Genomic DNA, 18,794 nt, shown 5'->3' with positions numbered 1-18,794 from the left:
TTAAAAATAAATAATTAAAAAAAAATTTTTTTTTATTTTGAGACAGAGTCTCACTCTGTCACCCAGGCTGGAGTGCAGTGTCGTGATCTCAGCTCACTGCAACCTCTGCCTCGCCAGTTCAAGTGATTCTCCTGCCTCAGCCTCCTGAGTAGCTGGGACTACAGATGCCCACCACCACACCTGCCTAAGTTTTGTATTATTAGTAGAGATGGGGTTTCACCATGTTGGCCAGACTGGTCTCAAACTCCTGAACTTAGGTGATCTGCCCACCTTGGCCTCCCAAAGCACTGGGATTACAGGTGTGAGCCACCATGCCTGTCTGAATAAAGAATTAAATTTTATTTAATTCTCACTGGGAATGGTCAGTTTTTGTTTTAAATGACTTAAAATAACTAACATTTATTATCTCATACTTAGAAAATTCAAGAGTGGCTTAGCTGTTAGGCCCTGGCTGAAGGTTGCTCATCAGGGTACAATGGGAATATTGGTTGGAGCCGCCAATATCCGAAGGCCTGTCATCTGAAGGCTTGACTGGGGCCGGAAGGTCAGGTTCGAAGATGGCTACTGCCTTCTTAATAATCCACCATACACTTAAAATATTGATAAATCACTTTGGTTTAAATATATTCCTAGCATGTGATGAATGCACTTTTGAATTTTGGTGTCCAGTTTCAAGAGTTAGAGATTTTACATTTGTCTTCTATTTCTTGAAGGTATTAGAATAAAAGAACATACTAGAGTTAATATGAGTTTTTATGTCCATGTGCTAAGACTCAAGATCTGAAGGGACAGATTTTGCTGCATTGCTTTGTGTTCTTTAATAAAAAGTGTATTTATGCAGTTTAATAATTGCTTTTCTATTGGAAGGGATGCCTGTAGTCTCATCTGGTTTGCCACATTACTTTTGCTGCATGAATGTCTTCTCTCCCTATAGGATGTTTGGGTTAACCATCAGTAACATATTCTTCATACTTTTACTTAGTATTTGCTGTCATTTGCAGACATCCATAGAAAGGACAGTGTGCATGCAGCAGTCTGGGTCAGAGTGCGCAGAGTAGGTCCATGAGCAGTGTGGGAACAACAGAGTAATCTAGCATCTAACTGTTGGTGTGGTAGCATGGGAAGAGCTGGGAATTTATAGAGAGTTGGACATTGTGATAAGCAATAAAATAAGTAGAATTCAATAGATGCTGAACAGGCAGAACATCAGGGTTCGGTTTGTCTCTTCGGTTGTCACTGACTGCTTGACAGGCTGTTCCATGTTCAGTGTTCTATGAGAGAATAATTTTCTTTTCCCTATCCACTTTTCCGAAAATGCATCTGTGGACATCTCTTTCCAAGCACACACAGAAAAACGTTTATGTGTTTATAAAATGAGAGTAAAATAAAAGCAGTTAAGGTCATCTGGTGAAAAATTGAATTAAAAATAATTTTATTATTAACTTAGATATTTGGGACTAAGATAATTTAAAAGAAAAAACACACAGTGAAGAGCTTAGTATATTGTATACAAGGCTTAGTATATGGGGCTTGAAAAACCACACGTATGATATTTTAAAGTGAGGAATCTCATCATTACTCATGTCAGTGTAAGTTATTGGCATTAAGTCATCTATTTTTTAGATGTCTTAAAATAGCTTTATTGATATATAATTTGCATACCATGAGGTTCACCAGATGATAGTGTAATGTTTAATGGTTTTTGATACATTTACAGTGTTGTGCAACTGTCAACATAATCTAATTTTAGAACACTTCCTTCACCCCGAAAAGTAACCTCGTGCCCATTAGCAGCCTCCCCATCTCCCTCCCTCCCCTCCTCTCATCCCTAGGCAACCACTAATCTATTTGCTTTCTCTGTAAGTTTTCCTGTTCTGGATATTTCATCTAAATGGAATTGTGTAATATTTGGCCTTCGTGTCTAGCTTCTTTCCTTATTTTTCTAGGTATGTAGTGTTGTGGCATGAATCAGTATTTCATTCCTTTTTATGTCCAAGTAATATTTCATTGTATAGATCTGCCATGTTTTAGTCATCCATTTATCACTCGATTGACATTTGGATTGTTTCTACTTTTTGGCTATTATAAATAATGCTGCTCTGAACATTTTTGTACAGCTTTTTGTGGCTGTGTGTTTTCATTTCTCTTGAGTATGGAATTGTTAAATCATATGTTAACTCTATGTTGGACATTTTGAAGAATTGCCAAACCGTGTCCCAATGTGATTCTACCATTTTACATTCTCATCAGAAAGATATGAGGGTTTTAATTGTTTACTTTCTCACCAATATTTGTTTTAGTTTCTCTTTTTTCACTCTGATATGTGTTAAGGGATATCTCATTGTGGTTTTGACTTCCATCTAATGACTGATGATGACCATCTTTTCCTGTGCTTATTGGCCATTTTGCATATCTTCTTTGGAGAAATGTCTACTCAAAATCTTTGCCCATTGTTTAATTGGGTTATTTGTTTATTATAGAGTTGTAAACTTTAAAAAGTAAATTCTGGATATCTATTCTTCATCAGACACATGATTAGCAAATATTTTTTCCCAGCCTGTGAGTTGTCTTTTCGCTTTATTGATAGTATCCTTTGAGACACAGAAGTTTTTAACTTTAATAAAGTCACATTTATCTTGATTCTTTTTGATGTTTGTGCTATTGGTGTTATATGTAAGAGATCATTGCCTGTTACCTATTCTAAGGTCATGAAGATTAACGCCTGTTTCTTTTAAGACTTTCGTATTTTTTACTCTTAAATTAGATGTACAATACATTGTGAGTTCATTTTGGTATATGGTGTAAGGCAGAAGTTCAGATTTATCCTTTTGCATGTGAATATCCAGTTGACTCAGCATCATCGTTGCAAAGACTATTCCTTTCCCATTGTGTTGGCCCCTTTGTGGAAAACTGGTTAGGGATAGATGTTAGGGCTTATTTCTGGACTTTCAATTTTACCAATCTGTGTAGCTCTGTTTATGCTATTACCCCTTTTCGGTTTCAAAGCCACTAATTTTTCTGTAATTAGTTGTGGGATTGCAGATGAACTATGGATGCTTCTCAATTTACAACTGGGGTTGTCCCAATAAACCTATTGTAAGTTGAAAATATCATTAAGTAAAAAATGCATTTAATATACCTAACCTACTGAACATCACATCTCAGCCTAGTCTACCTTAATTGTGGACAGAACACTACAGTTAGGCAAAATTATTTAACACAAAGCTAATTTTATAATAAAGTATTGAATATATAATGTACTTTATTGAAGATTGAAAGTGAAAAATTGAATCATTGTATGGGTACCATCCTAAAGTTGAAAAATTGTTAAGTCAGATAATCATAAGTCAAAGACTGTGTACTCTTATAATTTTGGTTTGGGGTTCTTTCCTTTTAAAAAGCCATTATAAATGGTTCAAATTATGTTAAAGGCTTTAGAAATATGTAACTGTGCCCACCATTTAAAAACTTGTAACATACAAACTACTGACTGATTTATTTGGATCAATTAAAGTTTATCATTTAATATGTATTTAGTAAGTAGTAAAAAGTACCATTTACTTGATAAACTATAATGACCTTTTTGCTTATAGTTAAATGGAGATTTTCAAAATGTGTACCAGTTTAGTGTGGTTTGCAGAAATCTCCAGAGAATTTCTTTTTTCTACATGTGTGTGATGTATACTTGTAAAGATTATTTATGCTACATGTTTTTGACATTAGTGTGTTTGGTTTGTTTTGAAACAGATTTATTTAGTTGAGGTATTTCAGGATGTATTTTTTTCTAATTTCATTAGGAAATATATCTTTGATGTTAAAAACTAGGAAAAGTGTTTAGAAGGTGATGTTAAGAAAGGGGTACTATTGTGAAATGATTGCTTTCATTTTGAAAGTGTTCCCAAATTTTTAGGAAGAGCTGCTCTTTTTGTAACTGAGTTATCGAAGTTTGTATCTTTGAAAAATGAGATAAACAAAGACTACATTGGCACAATAGCTACTCAAATCCTTTTAACTGCAATTTTAAACTAGCACCATAAACTGGGCAGAACAATTTTGGAAAGCCCAACATTTAGCAAATGGTGATAACCTTGCAATAATCATATGTTATAGATATCAAAATCCCTCCTCTGTTGAGAACAGATGGCAGATCACATAGGGGGAAAAGAGAATAAAGACATATATCAGATAACTGAGAGGTTACGACTTTCTGCCTTTGAGAAATAATTTAATCTTCAAAAAATTGGAGCAAAGACTAGCCAGATGAAGGTGTGATGTAGAATAAAGACATTCTTAACCCTTAAGAACACAGTTCTCTAGACTGACAGCCAAATAAATCCTTGGAATCATATCCACCTTCTACAAACAATGGGTTAAAATGGCACAGAGACTAGAGGAACTAATTAGAGAAATGGAGGACCACAATGAGATATTTATGAAGTCATAAGAAAATTTGAGAGAGATGTCTATTAATATTTAATTGTTGTTTAATCTTATTACAGTTTTTGATTCCTATACAAAAAGTAATTAGAACGTACTTTTAAAAATAGAACTGCAGAACATAGCAGTTTAGCAGAAGAAAACCTGTAACTGTAGTTTGACATATTTTTGGTCTTTCCTTTTTAAAGTTCTGTCTTCTTAGGTGTTTAGAGATAGCTCCTTATTCACAAGGGACTAGACTAGGAGGCTGTAGTTCTGTCTGGCATAAACTTTTATATTAGGTTTTCAAGGTAACTTCTTAGTAGTTGAATGCCATAGCTGAATTTATGGACTCCAGTGCTTGACACATGAGCATAAAAAACTTATTCTAAATTCTGTTTTGTTTCCATGTTGCAAAAAAAGAAAGAAAAGAGAAAGCACAACTCTTAAAAGTGCCATTGGAGAGAGCTTTCAAACACATGAACCAGTGGATTTTCTCTTTTTTTGTAAGCGTAACCTTCTTCTATAGCCAGAATTCTAATACAGAAGCATAGCAAATGAAGTTTCTATTTTAGAAATAAATCTGCCAAGTGGATCGTGTCTGGATTTTTTTTTTAGTTGTCCAACTTTCCCTGTCAGCAGATAAACTTTGCCCCATAGGACCTTTACCTTTGAACTCTGAAATACGCTTTATAATAACTGGTCCTACTACTTTGGCAAATCATTAAATTGTCATGATGCTGTTTGTGGTAGAGTTCGTTTTTAGAAATGAGGTAGTCAGCTGTTCGGCATTGTGGTGGGATAGAATGAGGGGACCTGGCCGCAGGGACAAGTTACTTTGTAAGCTGGAAAATGTCAGTCAGCAAACGAGGAAAGGACTGGAGTGAATGAAATGAGAACAGTTTGAAATGGTAAATTTTACCTGAAGGACAGAGATGGTAGTGTCAGCCAGCTTCTGTAAGCGTCCAGCAGTGATGGGCAAATAATAAACTGCATTTCGAATCCTTTTTGAAAGAGGATTCAATATGGGAAGCTTTTTTATAAAAATGTAAATATTTTAAAAAATTATTAAGATTATTTTTAAATTTTCTTTTGCCTTTATCACAATTATTTTCATTTTTTCTAGCTTTATTGAGGCATAATTGACAAATAAATAGGTATATATAGTGTATTTTTAGTAGAGATGGGGTTTCACTGTGTTTGCCTGGCTGGTCTTGAACTCCTGACCTCATGATCTACCCTCCTTGACCTCCAGAGTGCTGGGATTACAGGCATGAGCCACCACGCCTGGACACATTATATATATTTAAGGTATACAGTGATAATTTGATATATACCTTATGTGTTTAGTATTTATTGTGAAATGGTTGCCACATTCAAGCTAATTAACATTGTCAGTTGCATCACATAGTTACCATTTTTTTTTTTTTTTTTTTGGTGATGAGAACACTTAAAATCTATTAGTAAATTTCAAGTATTTGACATAGCATTATTAAATATAGTCACCATACTGTACATTAGGTCCCCAGAATTTATTCATCTTAGAACTGAAAGTCTATACCCTTTTAGCCAACATCTCTCCGTAGTTCCCAGCCCTGGGCTACAGATCCTTTTAGAATATAGATAATCTGGTGAACCTTTTCTTAACCACTGTCATCCCTAAACATGAAGTGTAGGGCTGCTTCCTCATGTGTTTGTTTATCTTCGGGTCAGATGGGAGCTGGGGTTTTGGTGGCCAGAAGGTTTTGACATTAGCAGTTCCTCTTTGTCTCCTGTCCGGTGTTTGCATCTCTAGGATAATATTTCTGCAAGTTATCAGATGCTTGATGATAGCCTTCCACCCGAACCTTTCTCCCACATTACTGACCATTGTAGTTTTCAAGTGAATCATCTGAACATTTTTAAGAATTAAAAACATGTGCTTTAGGGCTTCCCAGTCAATTCACAGTTTTGCCACAGGCAGCTACCAATCTAATGGTTGCATGTTGAGGCACTGTAAATACATACCTGTATTTCTTCTAGGTGCTGTGTTGAAAGCTGTGGTTTCATTCCTAGAAATATATTTCATGTTGTCATCGGTGTACCAAAATTGATTGAAACCCATCGATTAATAGGAAGTGAAACGCAGATGTAACCTTCATAAGCATTTTTTTAGGTATAAAAAAACAAGTAATAAAATAGCTCTGTTGTTAAAGTATTTTTTGGTGAATTTTTGTATGTATGCTAAGCTATCTGAGGCTAAAAATAGAAATATAGTGCTTAAATAAAAATCATTTTCAGTCTGAAAAACTGATGATCTTCATTGCCGATTGCTTTTTTGATGTCAATATGTAGGACTCCCAGAGTATTTAAATGGTATCACAATGGACGAGGTGTGAGAGTTGGGGCCCATAGCAATTTCATTTCTTTTATGATTCCCATTGTCTTATATCCATCAAATGCCTGTTAAAAACAGACTTTTTTCTTTAATGAGTTCAGCTAACTTTTCCATATGCAATATTTTCATGCCGATTGTAGCTTCCGCATGAACTCTGAGGTTAAACCTACCATCTCTCTTCCTGGTGTAGTCAGACCATCTTTTGCTCCTTGCTGATAATATCTTCTTTTACATATCGAGAGACCTGTGTTTATTCTTAAGTATTTTGGGCAATGACCGCAAGCATCATTGTCAGTTCAGAGATGTTCATTAGGTTTTCTTGTGGGATTTAACCTCAGCTGATTCATTAACACTGAGAGGTTCTCTTTCTCTCTCTTGCTTTAAGTTAGGGCTGTATAAAGCAAGGGGTCACAATTTCAGTCCTTGTTAGTTGGCACCATGGTACAAACTAAATCACAGTCAATTCACAATAGTATTTGGTTTGAATCTGCTTCTTGAATACAACTTTGTATCATGCTTCATGTTAGGTACTGTGCGTACATAGGATCTTGATTTCAGAAATGGTGGTAGGCTTCCAAAAGCATATAGGTACGATGGTGTAGGTAGAATATAGTTAATAACGCTGTCAGTCAAATAGTGATTTGATAGGAAGATGAGTGTATTTGTCTGTTTGTACACAACACTAGGGGGTAAATTTACAATCCTTTATTTGTCTTTTAAGTATTTTGGATCCCCCTCAACCTATGCATTTGGTTTGCTTTTAATTTTCTAACTCAATTTCAGCCAATTTGCTTGATGTTTGTAACAGTGAAAATTGGTAGCTAATTTTCTAACAATAGTGAATCAGCTGTGTCAGTGTCCTGTGGCCAAAGATCACCAGGAGCACCCGTAGGGTTCTAGGAAGAGACTAGAAGTGTATGTTTAGGCTGGTGTGAGGTGATTTCCGGGAGGTCTCAGACACAGGGCTTTGCTGTAGGTCGGATGCTGTCATGAAGCAAGAGTAATTCTACAGCTGCAGATTTTAATACATTTTATCTAGAAGGAGAAACGGCTGAGCTAAACCACAGCCAAAGTCGTAATTGGTAAAGAAGCAGCAGGCTGTCATTTTATCATTTTAGCCCAAAGTGGGAGGTGTTTGGTAATTGCTACAACTTGGAAAATGTTCGTCTTGTTTGTGTTCAGACGTGATGATGGAGTGGTCTTGTTTCTGTCCTGGTCCTTCATGGTCATGGAGTGGCCTCATCTGATGTTGGTTTTCTGTGAAATTGTTTATATTCACCAGAAGAACATCAAGGCCCTGCTGTGAGTGCCAGGCCGGCTTCTGGATGTCAGCTTTTCTCTCTCTCAGTTGGAATGAATAAAATTCTCAACAACTGGTAGACTGCTTCTGTTGAGGTACTTTCCTAAAATACGTGTATGGTCTGATGACCTTTTTTTTATAGAAATAAAAGTATGTATGTAGAGGTATTTGTGGAAGGCTGTACACCAAATTATTAAGGGCAGGATTTCGAATGTTCTTTCTGGCCTTCATTGGCTTTTTGTATTTATTTTTTGTAGGAGGCATGCATTATTTCTATAATAATAAAAAGAAGTAAAGGAATGTATAAAGTCGTCTCAATTATTTTAGATCTTGTTTTAACTTAGGTTATGCATCATATGAAATTCCCTACATTATCGGCGTCTATTCTTAGCTCAGTGTTATTGAATAGCTGGATAATATTCTACCTTATGAATCTATGTGATTTTCTTAACCATTCTCCTGTCATTAGACCTTTAGGTTGTACCCAGTGTTTGACTGCCATAAATTAGGATGTTGGTGAAGCTTGAAATCTTTGGGTGTTAACTTCTGTCTGCTCCTCTGAATGTTTTCCTACCATTGTTTCTTAGAACTGGAATTACTGAATCAAAGGTTATGATTATTTTTTAGGCATTTGATATATTTACCATCTGTTACCAAGTGAAATTGTATTTCAGAAAACTTATACCAGTTTACATCAGCTGTGTGTGAGTACTGAGTTTACCATGTGGTCTTTGCCAATCTGATATATAAAGATACTCCATTTTTCTATTTTGTAATATATTTGAATTATTAGTGATTTTGAACAATTTTATTTATTAGCTACTTCCATATCTTCCTTTGTGATTTGTCTGATTGTATTCTTTGCTCAGGGCAGCTTTTAATATTAAGATAGAAGCCAGGGCAATGAAGGCTGTCCACTTGATATTTATTGTCAGTTTGAGCACAAATTATTGCTGCTTACTGAATAGCCTGCAGCCTTTTCTCCAATTCTGGCCAAATCTGGGGTAATTATTCTTGTTCCCAGGGAGGCATTATATAGGAGTCTAAATGAGACTTTAAGAGTATACACTGAAGTGTGTAGAGAGGATGAACATACATTGCCACGTGGATGTGAGTCTGCCCCAAAACCCTCAGTTCTGCCACTTCCGTGGAAGCTATCAGTGACCAGTATGTCCAGTTAATGCCATTTTTTCCTAGAGGTGGCAAGAAAGTGGATTATAATGCTTGAAACTGAGTTCATTTGACTTCGTTTCTTCTGCAGATAGTGTCTTGATTTTTTCCCCCTTTTGCTTTATTTTGGATTGTGTGAGGGCTTGTCCAAATACATAAACCTGTGTGTTCAGGTAACTGTCTACATTATTCGAGACTTAGCAATTTTGTATTTCTTTTTTGATATACTCACTGTGCAAGGATTTTCACCAGTCATCAATGGTTGACATTATATGTAGCTAAAGTTAGCGATATTTGTTCATTGCACAGAACATTAATTCAAGTTTACACACCCAGTGGATGACTTTTGTGCTTTCTTTGCCCTGATAGCGAGGGTGTTTGACCTTGAGCCCAGATACCTGGGAAGTGTATCCTGAGATAGCTGCAAACTGGAAAACAGACTCAAGGTGTTTGGCATGAACAGCCAGCTCTATTAAGTCTGTGGGATCCATATGGAGGATTTTTTTAAGTGGTTAAATTACTTAGAAAGTGTCCTAGTCATTTATGTGCTTGCATGTGCAGAAATTGCAGATTGCTAGTTTAAATAGGGGTCTACCTCTCACGCTGGCTTGATTGCAGAGCCCACATAGGCATGTAGGAAGATACCTGCATAGGTGAGTAGGTAGATCTTTCTCTGTCATCCCTAGTTTTTTATTTTTTAATTGTACTTTAGGTTCTGGGGTACATGTGCAGATCATGCAGGTTTGTTGCATAGGTACATAAATGGGAAGGTGGTTTGCTGCCTCCATCCCCCACCACGTCACCTATATCTGGTGTTTCTCCCCGTGTTATCTCTCCCCAACCTCCACACTCCCTGCTGTCCTTCCCCAACCCTCCCCCCCGCCCAACAGACTCCAGTTTTTAATGCAAAGAAAGCTGCTCCTAAATAGCACCTCCAGTGTTTAACTTTGTTCTCATGGAGCTGTTAGCTTGGATTTCTTGGTTGCTGAATTGATCGTTACCTTATGTAGATACAGTGTTTTATAAATTTCAGAGCGTTGGTCTGTCTATGTAGGTTTCACAGAATTAACTTCAAGGGCTTGTCCAAAGTCTGTGTTGCTAATGCAGGAACAGAAAACCAAATACCACATATTCTCACTTATACGTGGGAGCTAAATGATGAGAACACATGGACACATAGAGGAGCACAGCAGACACTGGGGCCTATTGGAGGTTGGAGGATGGGAGGAGGGAGAGGATCAGGAAAAATAACTAATGGATAGTAGGCTTAATACCTGGGTGACAAAATAATCTGTACAACAAACCCCTGTGTCACAAGGTTACCGATATAACAAACTTGCACATAAACCTCTGAACTTAAAAAAAAAGTTAAAAAAAAAAGTCTGTGTTGCAGTGGAATGGTGTCTACTGAAATACTGTTTGTCAGCCAAGTGGCGTTTGAGTGGGCTCTAGGAACCTTTGTGCACAGAGGTTTTCTGTGGTACCAGCATTTGGTGTGCATTGAATTTCTTTTAAACATGTTAAATTCAGATAAAGGAGACTGAAGCATTATAACTTGTTCAGAAAATAACCACTGAATTTAAGGCAATAATATATGTGGGAAATTCTCTTTTTCTTCCCATATGTTTATATTCTGTCTTGATGGACATGGTAGAGCTGTTGGTGGTGTTTAGAAAAACTGCGTCTTTGAAACTTTGGCACCGAGCCTAAGCACCAAACAAGCCAAAGACACCTGCTTCACATGGTTCCTGGTCATTCCTGCGTCCTTCAGGATTCAAGACCCCACTTGCCACCAGCAGCTAGCCACCATCCTAGGTCTTCTCCACATTCACTCATATTTTTCTCACTTGCCTTTTAAAATTTTGCTCGTGATCTTTTCTAATCTTGAATATTTAAAGATTACAAAGTCCCTTTGTAACAAGACTTTTCCATTGTTAGGCCCTTTGTTTATATTTATTGAGACAGTCTTATTTGCTGGGTTTTCCTTTTCTCTGTTTCTCTTATTTTGTCACCTGGATCTTCTGCACCTTTCTGACCTAGCAGTTCTCCTTTGAAATATTTGTTTTCTTCAAGCCCCTTGGTTCTCCCCCTAGGAACCCACATGGTACTAAGCCTTGTCCATGGGCTGAAGCCCCTGCTCCATCTTTCCTACTTTCTTGTCTGCCTCAAAGCTAGCAGTTTGGTCAGTATTTAGGAAGCCTGAAGGAGCCAAGTGATTTATCAGCTTGAAAGATCACAAGATGATTAAACCAGGGCCAATCATACTCCTTTCTCTATCAGGGAAGGGTGAGTGACAAGTAATGATGGGCGTTAGGTGACCAGAATTGGGGCCTTCATTACAGCCCGGTAGGAATCTTGCCACACGTGTGGGAGATTCTGGGCTCCATGTCCTTATACCACTCTGTAGAGTAGGAAAGCACTAGATAGATTTATCAGCACAAAACAGAGCAGAATAAAGTATATTGCTGAGGATGTGAGCGCTGCTATTGAAATATAAGTACGAAGAGTGCTGACTGCCAGAATGTGGATTTATGGGAAATAAAGCCCTAAAATACTTTCTCCAACAAAAAAAAACAGACCTCTTAGAAACAGCTTTTCCTCTCTATGTACTTAGCTCCCATTGAGCTTAAATTGCTCTTAGTATTGTGATAATGACAATTCAATATTACAGGGTATGGAAGATGAACCACATAAATTAACCAGCTGCTTTTAAGGGTGGTTTGTTCAATGGCTTACCCCGTAACATGCTTTGTAGAAAATTCGTGCTCAGTAGGTCTGTGGGCAGTTTTATGACTGGAAGAAAAAAATGGATATTATTAAATGTCAGTGAAGTACAGCAGATAGTTTTGTGGTAGTTAAATTAGTATAGAATGTTGTTAAAAAAAAAAAAAAAGAGTTCATCTTTTCTTAAATCACCAAAGCAAAGCTTTCCTTGGCATTCCTATCAGAAAATATGTTTCAGTTTGAAATTCACAGAGATTAGGATAAAAAGCCAATGGAGAGTGGATCATTTGGCCATTCACCCTTCTGTATGAAAATCTATAGTCCTATAGAGTAAATACTATACATCAAAGCAAATCCTGCATGAGCAGTTTAGAGGTATGGAAATGACTCCATAATTACTAGTGGGCATTTAAGGTTTTATACTATGTAGGACAGGAAAATTGAGCTCATGAGTAAAGAATAATGTAGGGTTGAGAGGAAAGGCAGAAATAAATGTTCTACAGGGCCAGGCAGATAACAGAGGAGAGAAGCAGGCCAGATGAGAGAGCCTGGAGAAATAGGCGCTGTGGTGGTCCAGAGAGCCTTCTGCAAGCCTGCAGACACATTTCAGAAATCACCATTCAGGCCAAACGTGTGGCCAGTTCATGTACCTGAAATAAAGGAGCTGTAATTACTTAAACCTAATAGAGGTAGACTAACCTTCAAGTTTTTGACAAGTTGTGCATGAATTCTATCTGCTGGCCTTGAGCAAAGGGAAGATAGACTGACGTTACATGCCTGGATGTGGGATCCATAGAAGTGAGCCCTTTCTAAAGCAAGACTGTGTGAATTGTATGAATCAGTCATTGTGTTCTTGAAACTTTTGAGACTGGAGTAGATTCCAGTGTATTCAAAATAGTTTAGGAATGTTGCTAACTGTAAAGATGGGCTGAGTAACTGAAGAGTTCTGGGAAATCACGTAGCTCCTTCTACAGCAAACGCATTGTGTGTATGGTCAGAGAAGGAAAGGATTAAGACTATAGACTAGGGAAGCCTGCTTAATATTTAATATTTATTATGCCTATGTGTCTAGCAAAGATATGGTCCTTTTCCCCAACACTCTTGTTGGGGAAATGCAAGGTAAACACAAATCTCAGTGAATGAGATTTAATAGAATAGTTGTGCGGTGAGACAACCAGCGTGACCATTAAACATATACAGAACCAATAAATTGGGGGGAAATTACTTGACTTACAAAAGAATTCTCCTAAATGATGACTTTCCTTAATATGTTTATGATGACCTACTTTATTTACAGATTTCTTATTTTTCATCCACAAACTCACTTTATTGATAGGGACTTAAGACCATTTAAAAAACATAAGAAAATAACGTGAATCCTGTCAAAACTTGTAATGGTAATTAGTTAAAATTTGTTTTATTGACAGAGATTAATTTTTATACCCCCTCCTTTTTTGAGCACAGATTAGTTGCATAGAATGGCATGTGCCTGTCTGCATTGCAGAAATACCATTGGGAGAAGCTTCTTTGGTCTTTTGATTGCATGTCAGAGCAGGGTCCACAAGGTTTTTGGGAATCAGCCCTGAGATGATCTGGATTCAGAATTCTTCTTCCTTCCTTTGCCTCCTGCCCTCTGCTGGAAGTTTTTAGTTTTTAGTTTTGGGAGGTGGAGTAGGAGACAAAAGCAGGCCAGAGTCCAGTGGGCTTGGCTTTCTCCTGTAGCTCCCAGCACACTGACTATAACAGAAAGGGTCCATTGGAGTGAGCTTGCATTTTGGTGGTAACTACAACAAGATTTAAGTAACAATTTTCTAAAGAAGTTTGTTCTATTTTAAAAGTATGTACAGTTTACGTAAATTCATTTCTAATACATGTTCAGTATGCTTCAAACATTAAAGTTCTAGTGAATTTTTTTTTTTTTTTAATTTTCGTGAGAGAGAGTTTTGCTGTTGTTGCCCAGGCTGGAGTGCAGTGGCGCGATCTCAGCTCACTGCAACCTCCTCCTCCCAGGTTCAAGTGATTCTCTTGCCTCAGCCTCTTGAGTAGCTGCGATTACAGGTGCTGGTCACCACACCTGGCTAAGTTTTTTTGCATTTTTAGAAGAGAAGGGGTTTCACCATGTTGGCCAGGCTGGTCTCACACTCCTTACCTCAGGTGATCCACCACCTCACCCTCCCAAAGTGCTGGGATTACTGGTGTGAGCCACTGTACCCAGCCTCCAGTGAATTTTTGATATTGTTTTGTTGTTTCATTTTAACTATTCCCCTAAGTTTTCCTGATTTTAAAAATAAGAAAATGGATTTTCATTCCCACTGATGTATTAACATTATAGAAATATCATTTTCGGTGCAGAATTATAAAATAGAAATTAGTATAAAATGTCTGCACTCATTTGTAGAATTATTACTTTGTCATGTGTCTTTTAGATTTTATATTTGTTGAATCACATTCGCATTTTGTTTTAAGGGCATTGTATTTCATACTGTTTCATAATCTGCTTTATTTAATATGCCCTCATAGCTTTTTGTGTTAATGAACATACATGTATAAAATCATTTAAAAATCGATACATACTCATTTGTGCTCCACTATGTTATGTTGTCATCCCTCAGTTGTTAGCCCATTTCTGGCTGTTATAAATAGCTTTACATGAATCTTCACTAACTTTTCTGATCATTTCTTAGCGTAGGTTTCTAGGTAGGGACTTCCTGGCATCATTTTTAAAGCTTTGAGTCCATAATGCCAAACGACCCTCCAGAAAGATGGTGTCCAAGACCACAGCTCAGTGGTTTGAAGACACCTCTTTTTCTCTGCATGCACCCTGCTGTACCCCTCACCTCACATCCCTATTCCTGACCCATATCATTTTGATTCATCTTTATCAGTTTATTCTTTTTCCTTCATCTGTCAATTCTAGAAACATTTCTGTATTGTTTTGAGTGTTGATTTTATAAAATGTTTTATTGTCTGTCTGGAAAAATCTATCCCTCCCCCTAAATTACTTAATTTTTTAAAAATTTTCTGTTATTGTCTAATTTTTAAAAATGAATTTTTAGCATTTTTGGAATTTCTAGAAATAATCCCTTTGGGATTTTCTTTGGACTTACATCAAATCATAGGTTAATTTAATGAGACGTAAGCACTTCAGTGAGGATTGGAGTCTTTCTGTCCGTGAATATCACGTGTCTTTCTGTTTACTGAGCTCGCCTTTTATATCCCTCAATGAAATGTTTCTGTTTTGTCGAGTAGCAACATGTCCCGTTCATTATTAGCTTTTAAATCTGGATTTTCCTTTGTTTACAACTTTGATTGTATCCTTAAAGTTTAGGCAAATAGCATTTGTTTTCTTATTTTCAAAGTACTCTGGTTACCATATGAATTCCTCTTTATTGGTCACAAGGACAGGTGAAACTAGTAAGTAAAGAATCTAATACATGTTTTTCAGTTTCTGATATTCTTTTATTACCCAAAGATTGAGACTATTTTGTATCATCTTTTGTTTTTTGTTCTGTTTTTCTTGTTATTTGTTACTAATTTCTTGCTTAATTTTGTCATTACATGAAAAGGATAAGAATTAGATCTTTTGAGTTATTTTCTGATTTTTAGTATTTCTTCTTATTCATAAGGAATCAGGAGTCGGGGATTGTTCCCTTGATAATTCGTATTCTTTTCAAATGCTGAATTTTTCCATAGGTACCTGCCTTTTGCAAGAGTGCTTTGCTTCCCACCTGGGACAGCTGCAGTGCTGGCTACATGCTTGGGAATCCAAGCCTTGTGTTTCAGAGTGAGATTGGCAACTCCCCTTTGTTCCTGCCCCATTACACTGAGTCTGGGGGTGTTGTAGCATGCTAGTACCTGTCTGACCAACTACTTTCCAGGCAGACTTTTTCTAGGGGAATGAGTTAAATCATGGCCTTCATTGGGGTCTTATTATTAGCATATATTATGTAGTTTTAACTTGAAATTTGGAGCATATTTAACTTTTTCAACGCAGTACGGACTGTTCTTCTCTTAATACTGCCTTGGTCATTTCTCGGTGGGAACTACTAAGGGAATGGAATTCGATGCTGTGTCCCACCATGCTGTTCTCCCAGCCATCCAGCCAACCCTTCATTCCAGCAGGTGGGTGTTGAGCACTCACTGTGCTTCACCTGTTTCTTACCATCACTGATCACCTCCCCTAGATCCAGGTCACAGCTGGAAGAAAGACATTTTGATCTTGTCAGTTCATCATGTTTAAAATAATTTTTGTGGCCGAGCATGGTTGCTCACACCGGTAATCCCAGCACTTTGGGAGGCCGAGATGGGTGGATCGCCTGAGATCAGGAGTTTGAGACCAGCCTGGCCAACATGGTGAAACCCTGTCTCTACTAAAAGTACAAAAATTAGCTGGGCGTGGTGGCGAGTACCTGTAATCCCAGCTATTTGGGAGACTGAGGCAGGAGAATCACTGGAAACTGGAAGGCAGAAGTTGCAGTGAGCCAAGATAGCACCACGGCACTCCAGCCTGGGTGACAGAGCGAGACTTCGTCATAAATAAATAAATAAAAATAGTTGTTTGTAGCTGCCTATCTTTAGTAGAGAGTGATGTTCTCTGTAGCAGGAACTGTATGCTCAGCCTTTCTCCCTGTTTCCTAAATTTCAAACCTGCTCTCTCAAAATACTGAACACATTCATCATCCCTCTGCATTTGGCCTGACACAGTAGCCTCCCTAGCTCTGTTCTTTGCAGATGGCAGAAAGAGGCTGAGTCACAGGCAGGGGACACTCCTGAGTGTCTGTAACCGGGGGCAGGGAGGCATGGTAGTAGTGACTTCTGAATTGGAACCTGGCATAGGAGGGGACAGGGTGGGTTAGAAGGTCTCTGAGAATATATAATATATATCTAATGGGAAGACAGGGCTAAATATGGTCAGAAGAATCCCTGCATCCATATACTAAGGGGACTGAAATTGCCTGTAGTGTAGGAATATTAATAATCCTGTTATGGAATCTGTTGTCAGCATTTGCTTTTGAAAGGTAAACGTGTTTCAGGATTACATGCCTTAGGTTATATACTGTATAAATGTCTTTTCTTAAAGGATTTAAATTGAATATGTCAAGAAGAACGTTTATTGTGTTCTTAATAACTATGACTTTCTAGAATTATATATTTATTAATCTTAGAGGTTTTGACCAGTTATATTTTATATTAAAATTTATCTAGCAGGTTTTTAGAAAGATAGAATCTTCCCTTTAAAATAAAGACCATAGATACTGTGACATTTTTAAAGAAGCTTAATTTCAGAACAATTTTTTCTTACTTTGTGACATGAATTACTGTTCAAAAGTCATTGTTCAATTATTTGAGTTAAATGAAAAACATAGACTGCTTCTACTACAGCTTAATCTGTGACTAATGTCTTATTTTCAGTGAAAAACTTAAGAGGTTTTGATTTCCCAATTTACAAAATAAATTAGTTCCCGGTCAGTCATTTGAAGAACTTCTGCGATACAAATCTTTTGATTAACTAATGTGTAGTATTTTCCATGAATCTTGGTGTTTTGGTGCCACCTTGTGGCTTGGCCTTGTAGTATCTTCAACACTCATCCATTTTAAGCAACGTCCTGGGGAGAATACGATGTGCTAGGAATTTTTTCCAAGGCACAAATCATATACTTCTATAAGTGCACACTAAAGATGTTGAGAGTGACTTGTTTGTTATTTGGTCACAAGGATAGGTGAAACTAGTAAGTAAGGAATCTGACCTATGATTTTCAGTTTCTAAGATTCTTTGTTTATGCTCTTTGTCCCTAGTTGCTACTGTTTGAACGGTCTTGGATGAACAGGTGGAAGTCTGCTGTTCTGCATGAAGGGGAAGGGAACATAAGGAGTGTGAAGTGGAGAGGCCATCTGATTGCTTGGGCCAATAATATGGTAAAAAATACACCTCTGTCTTCCTAATGCTTATTCAGTGGCAGAAGAGTGGCCAAGTTGATAGGGCCGTAGTGAAGGGAAAAGGTGCCACTTGCTGTGCTGGTGATTTCCAAAAGCTGAAAGGACGGTTGGTATCGTACCTAGGAAGTCAAAGAAATCAGATTGCTTTTGGCTTTCATAATATAGTAATGCCCAACATATTCTGGACTCTATTTTAGAGTAAGAAACCTGAGGCATGGAAAGTAACCAAGAAAATGAACAGCTATCTTAATAATTGAAGGACGGCATTGGGAATGGGTCTTGAAAATACCATTTGCCTGTTGGCCAAAGGCAAGTAAGAGTTGAAATGAAACAAGTGCGGAATGTTGCCGATTTCTCTTTACTCCCCGCATAATCAGGCAGGAGTATACACCTGCCCGTAAGAAGGCAGGTCGTAATTCTCAGTGCTGCACTTTAACTTAAAGTTTTCTCTCTATGAACTGGGGCCAATAGAAAGTTTAGAAAATGATCTTTTTGACATCTGGCATATCTTTTGGAACGTCAAGGTATAACTCAGTATATCAGTTCTACTCAGTTGTAAATGGTAGAAATCTGCCTAGACCCTACCTTGTTATTGTGGACTTTTCTTACTTCTCCTGGGTCACAACAAAGGTAGAACAAACCTGTGGGCTCTTGGCTTATTTTTAAGTAGCTGCTTGCCTATTGTTTCCATTTAAGAACTTTAAAATGTCAGATGTAGTTGTTTTTCTTTTATGTAGGTGGCTTTTCAGACTCAAAGCCTTCCTAAAAAACAAACTTCATTTTTGTGGTGGAACGATAAAATTAGAAATGTTATGTGTCTGTCATTTTTGAAATGCAGTTGTTGATACCTGTGCGTTTCATTTGTGTTGG

The 18,794-nt window shown here is 37.3% G+C and overlaps 1 protein-coding gene across 2 annotated transcripts in view; it reads left to right on the top strand.

Annotated features, from left to right (window-relative positions):
- The window catches only part of VPS41 (VPS41 subunit of HOPS complex), a 170,898-nt gene that overhangs the window by 86,417 nt on the left and 65,687 nt on the right, over positions 1-18,794 (top strand). For both annotated transcript variants that reach the window (XM_054237008.2, XM_035253207.3), the window contains one exon: positions 17,784-17,903. In XM_054237008.2, coding sequence (XP_054092983.1) covers positions 17,784-17,903 — 120 coding nt within the window. The remainder of the gene's footprint in view (positions 1-17,783; positions 17,904-18,794) is intronic.

This window comes from Callithrix jacchus, chromosome 11 (genome assembly GCF_049354715.1).
Source record: "Callithrix jacchus isolate 240 chromosome 11, calJac240_pri, whole genome shotgun sequence".
In the NCBI taxonomy this organism is placed as follows: Eukaryota; Metazoa; Chordata; class Mammalia; order Primates; family Cebidae; genus Callithrix; species Callithrix jacchus.
Note: the sequence above shows the minus strand (reverse complement) of the source record. Positions and strands in the feature narration are given on the sequence as shown.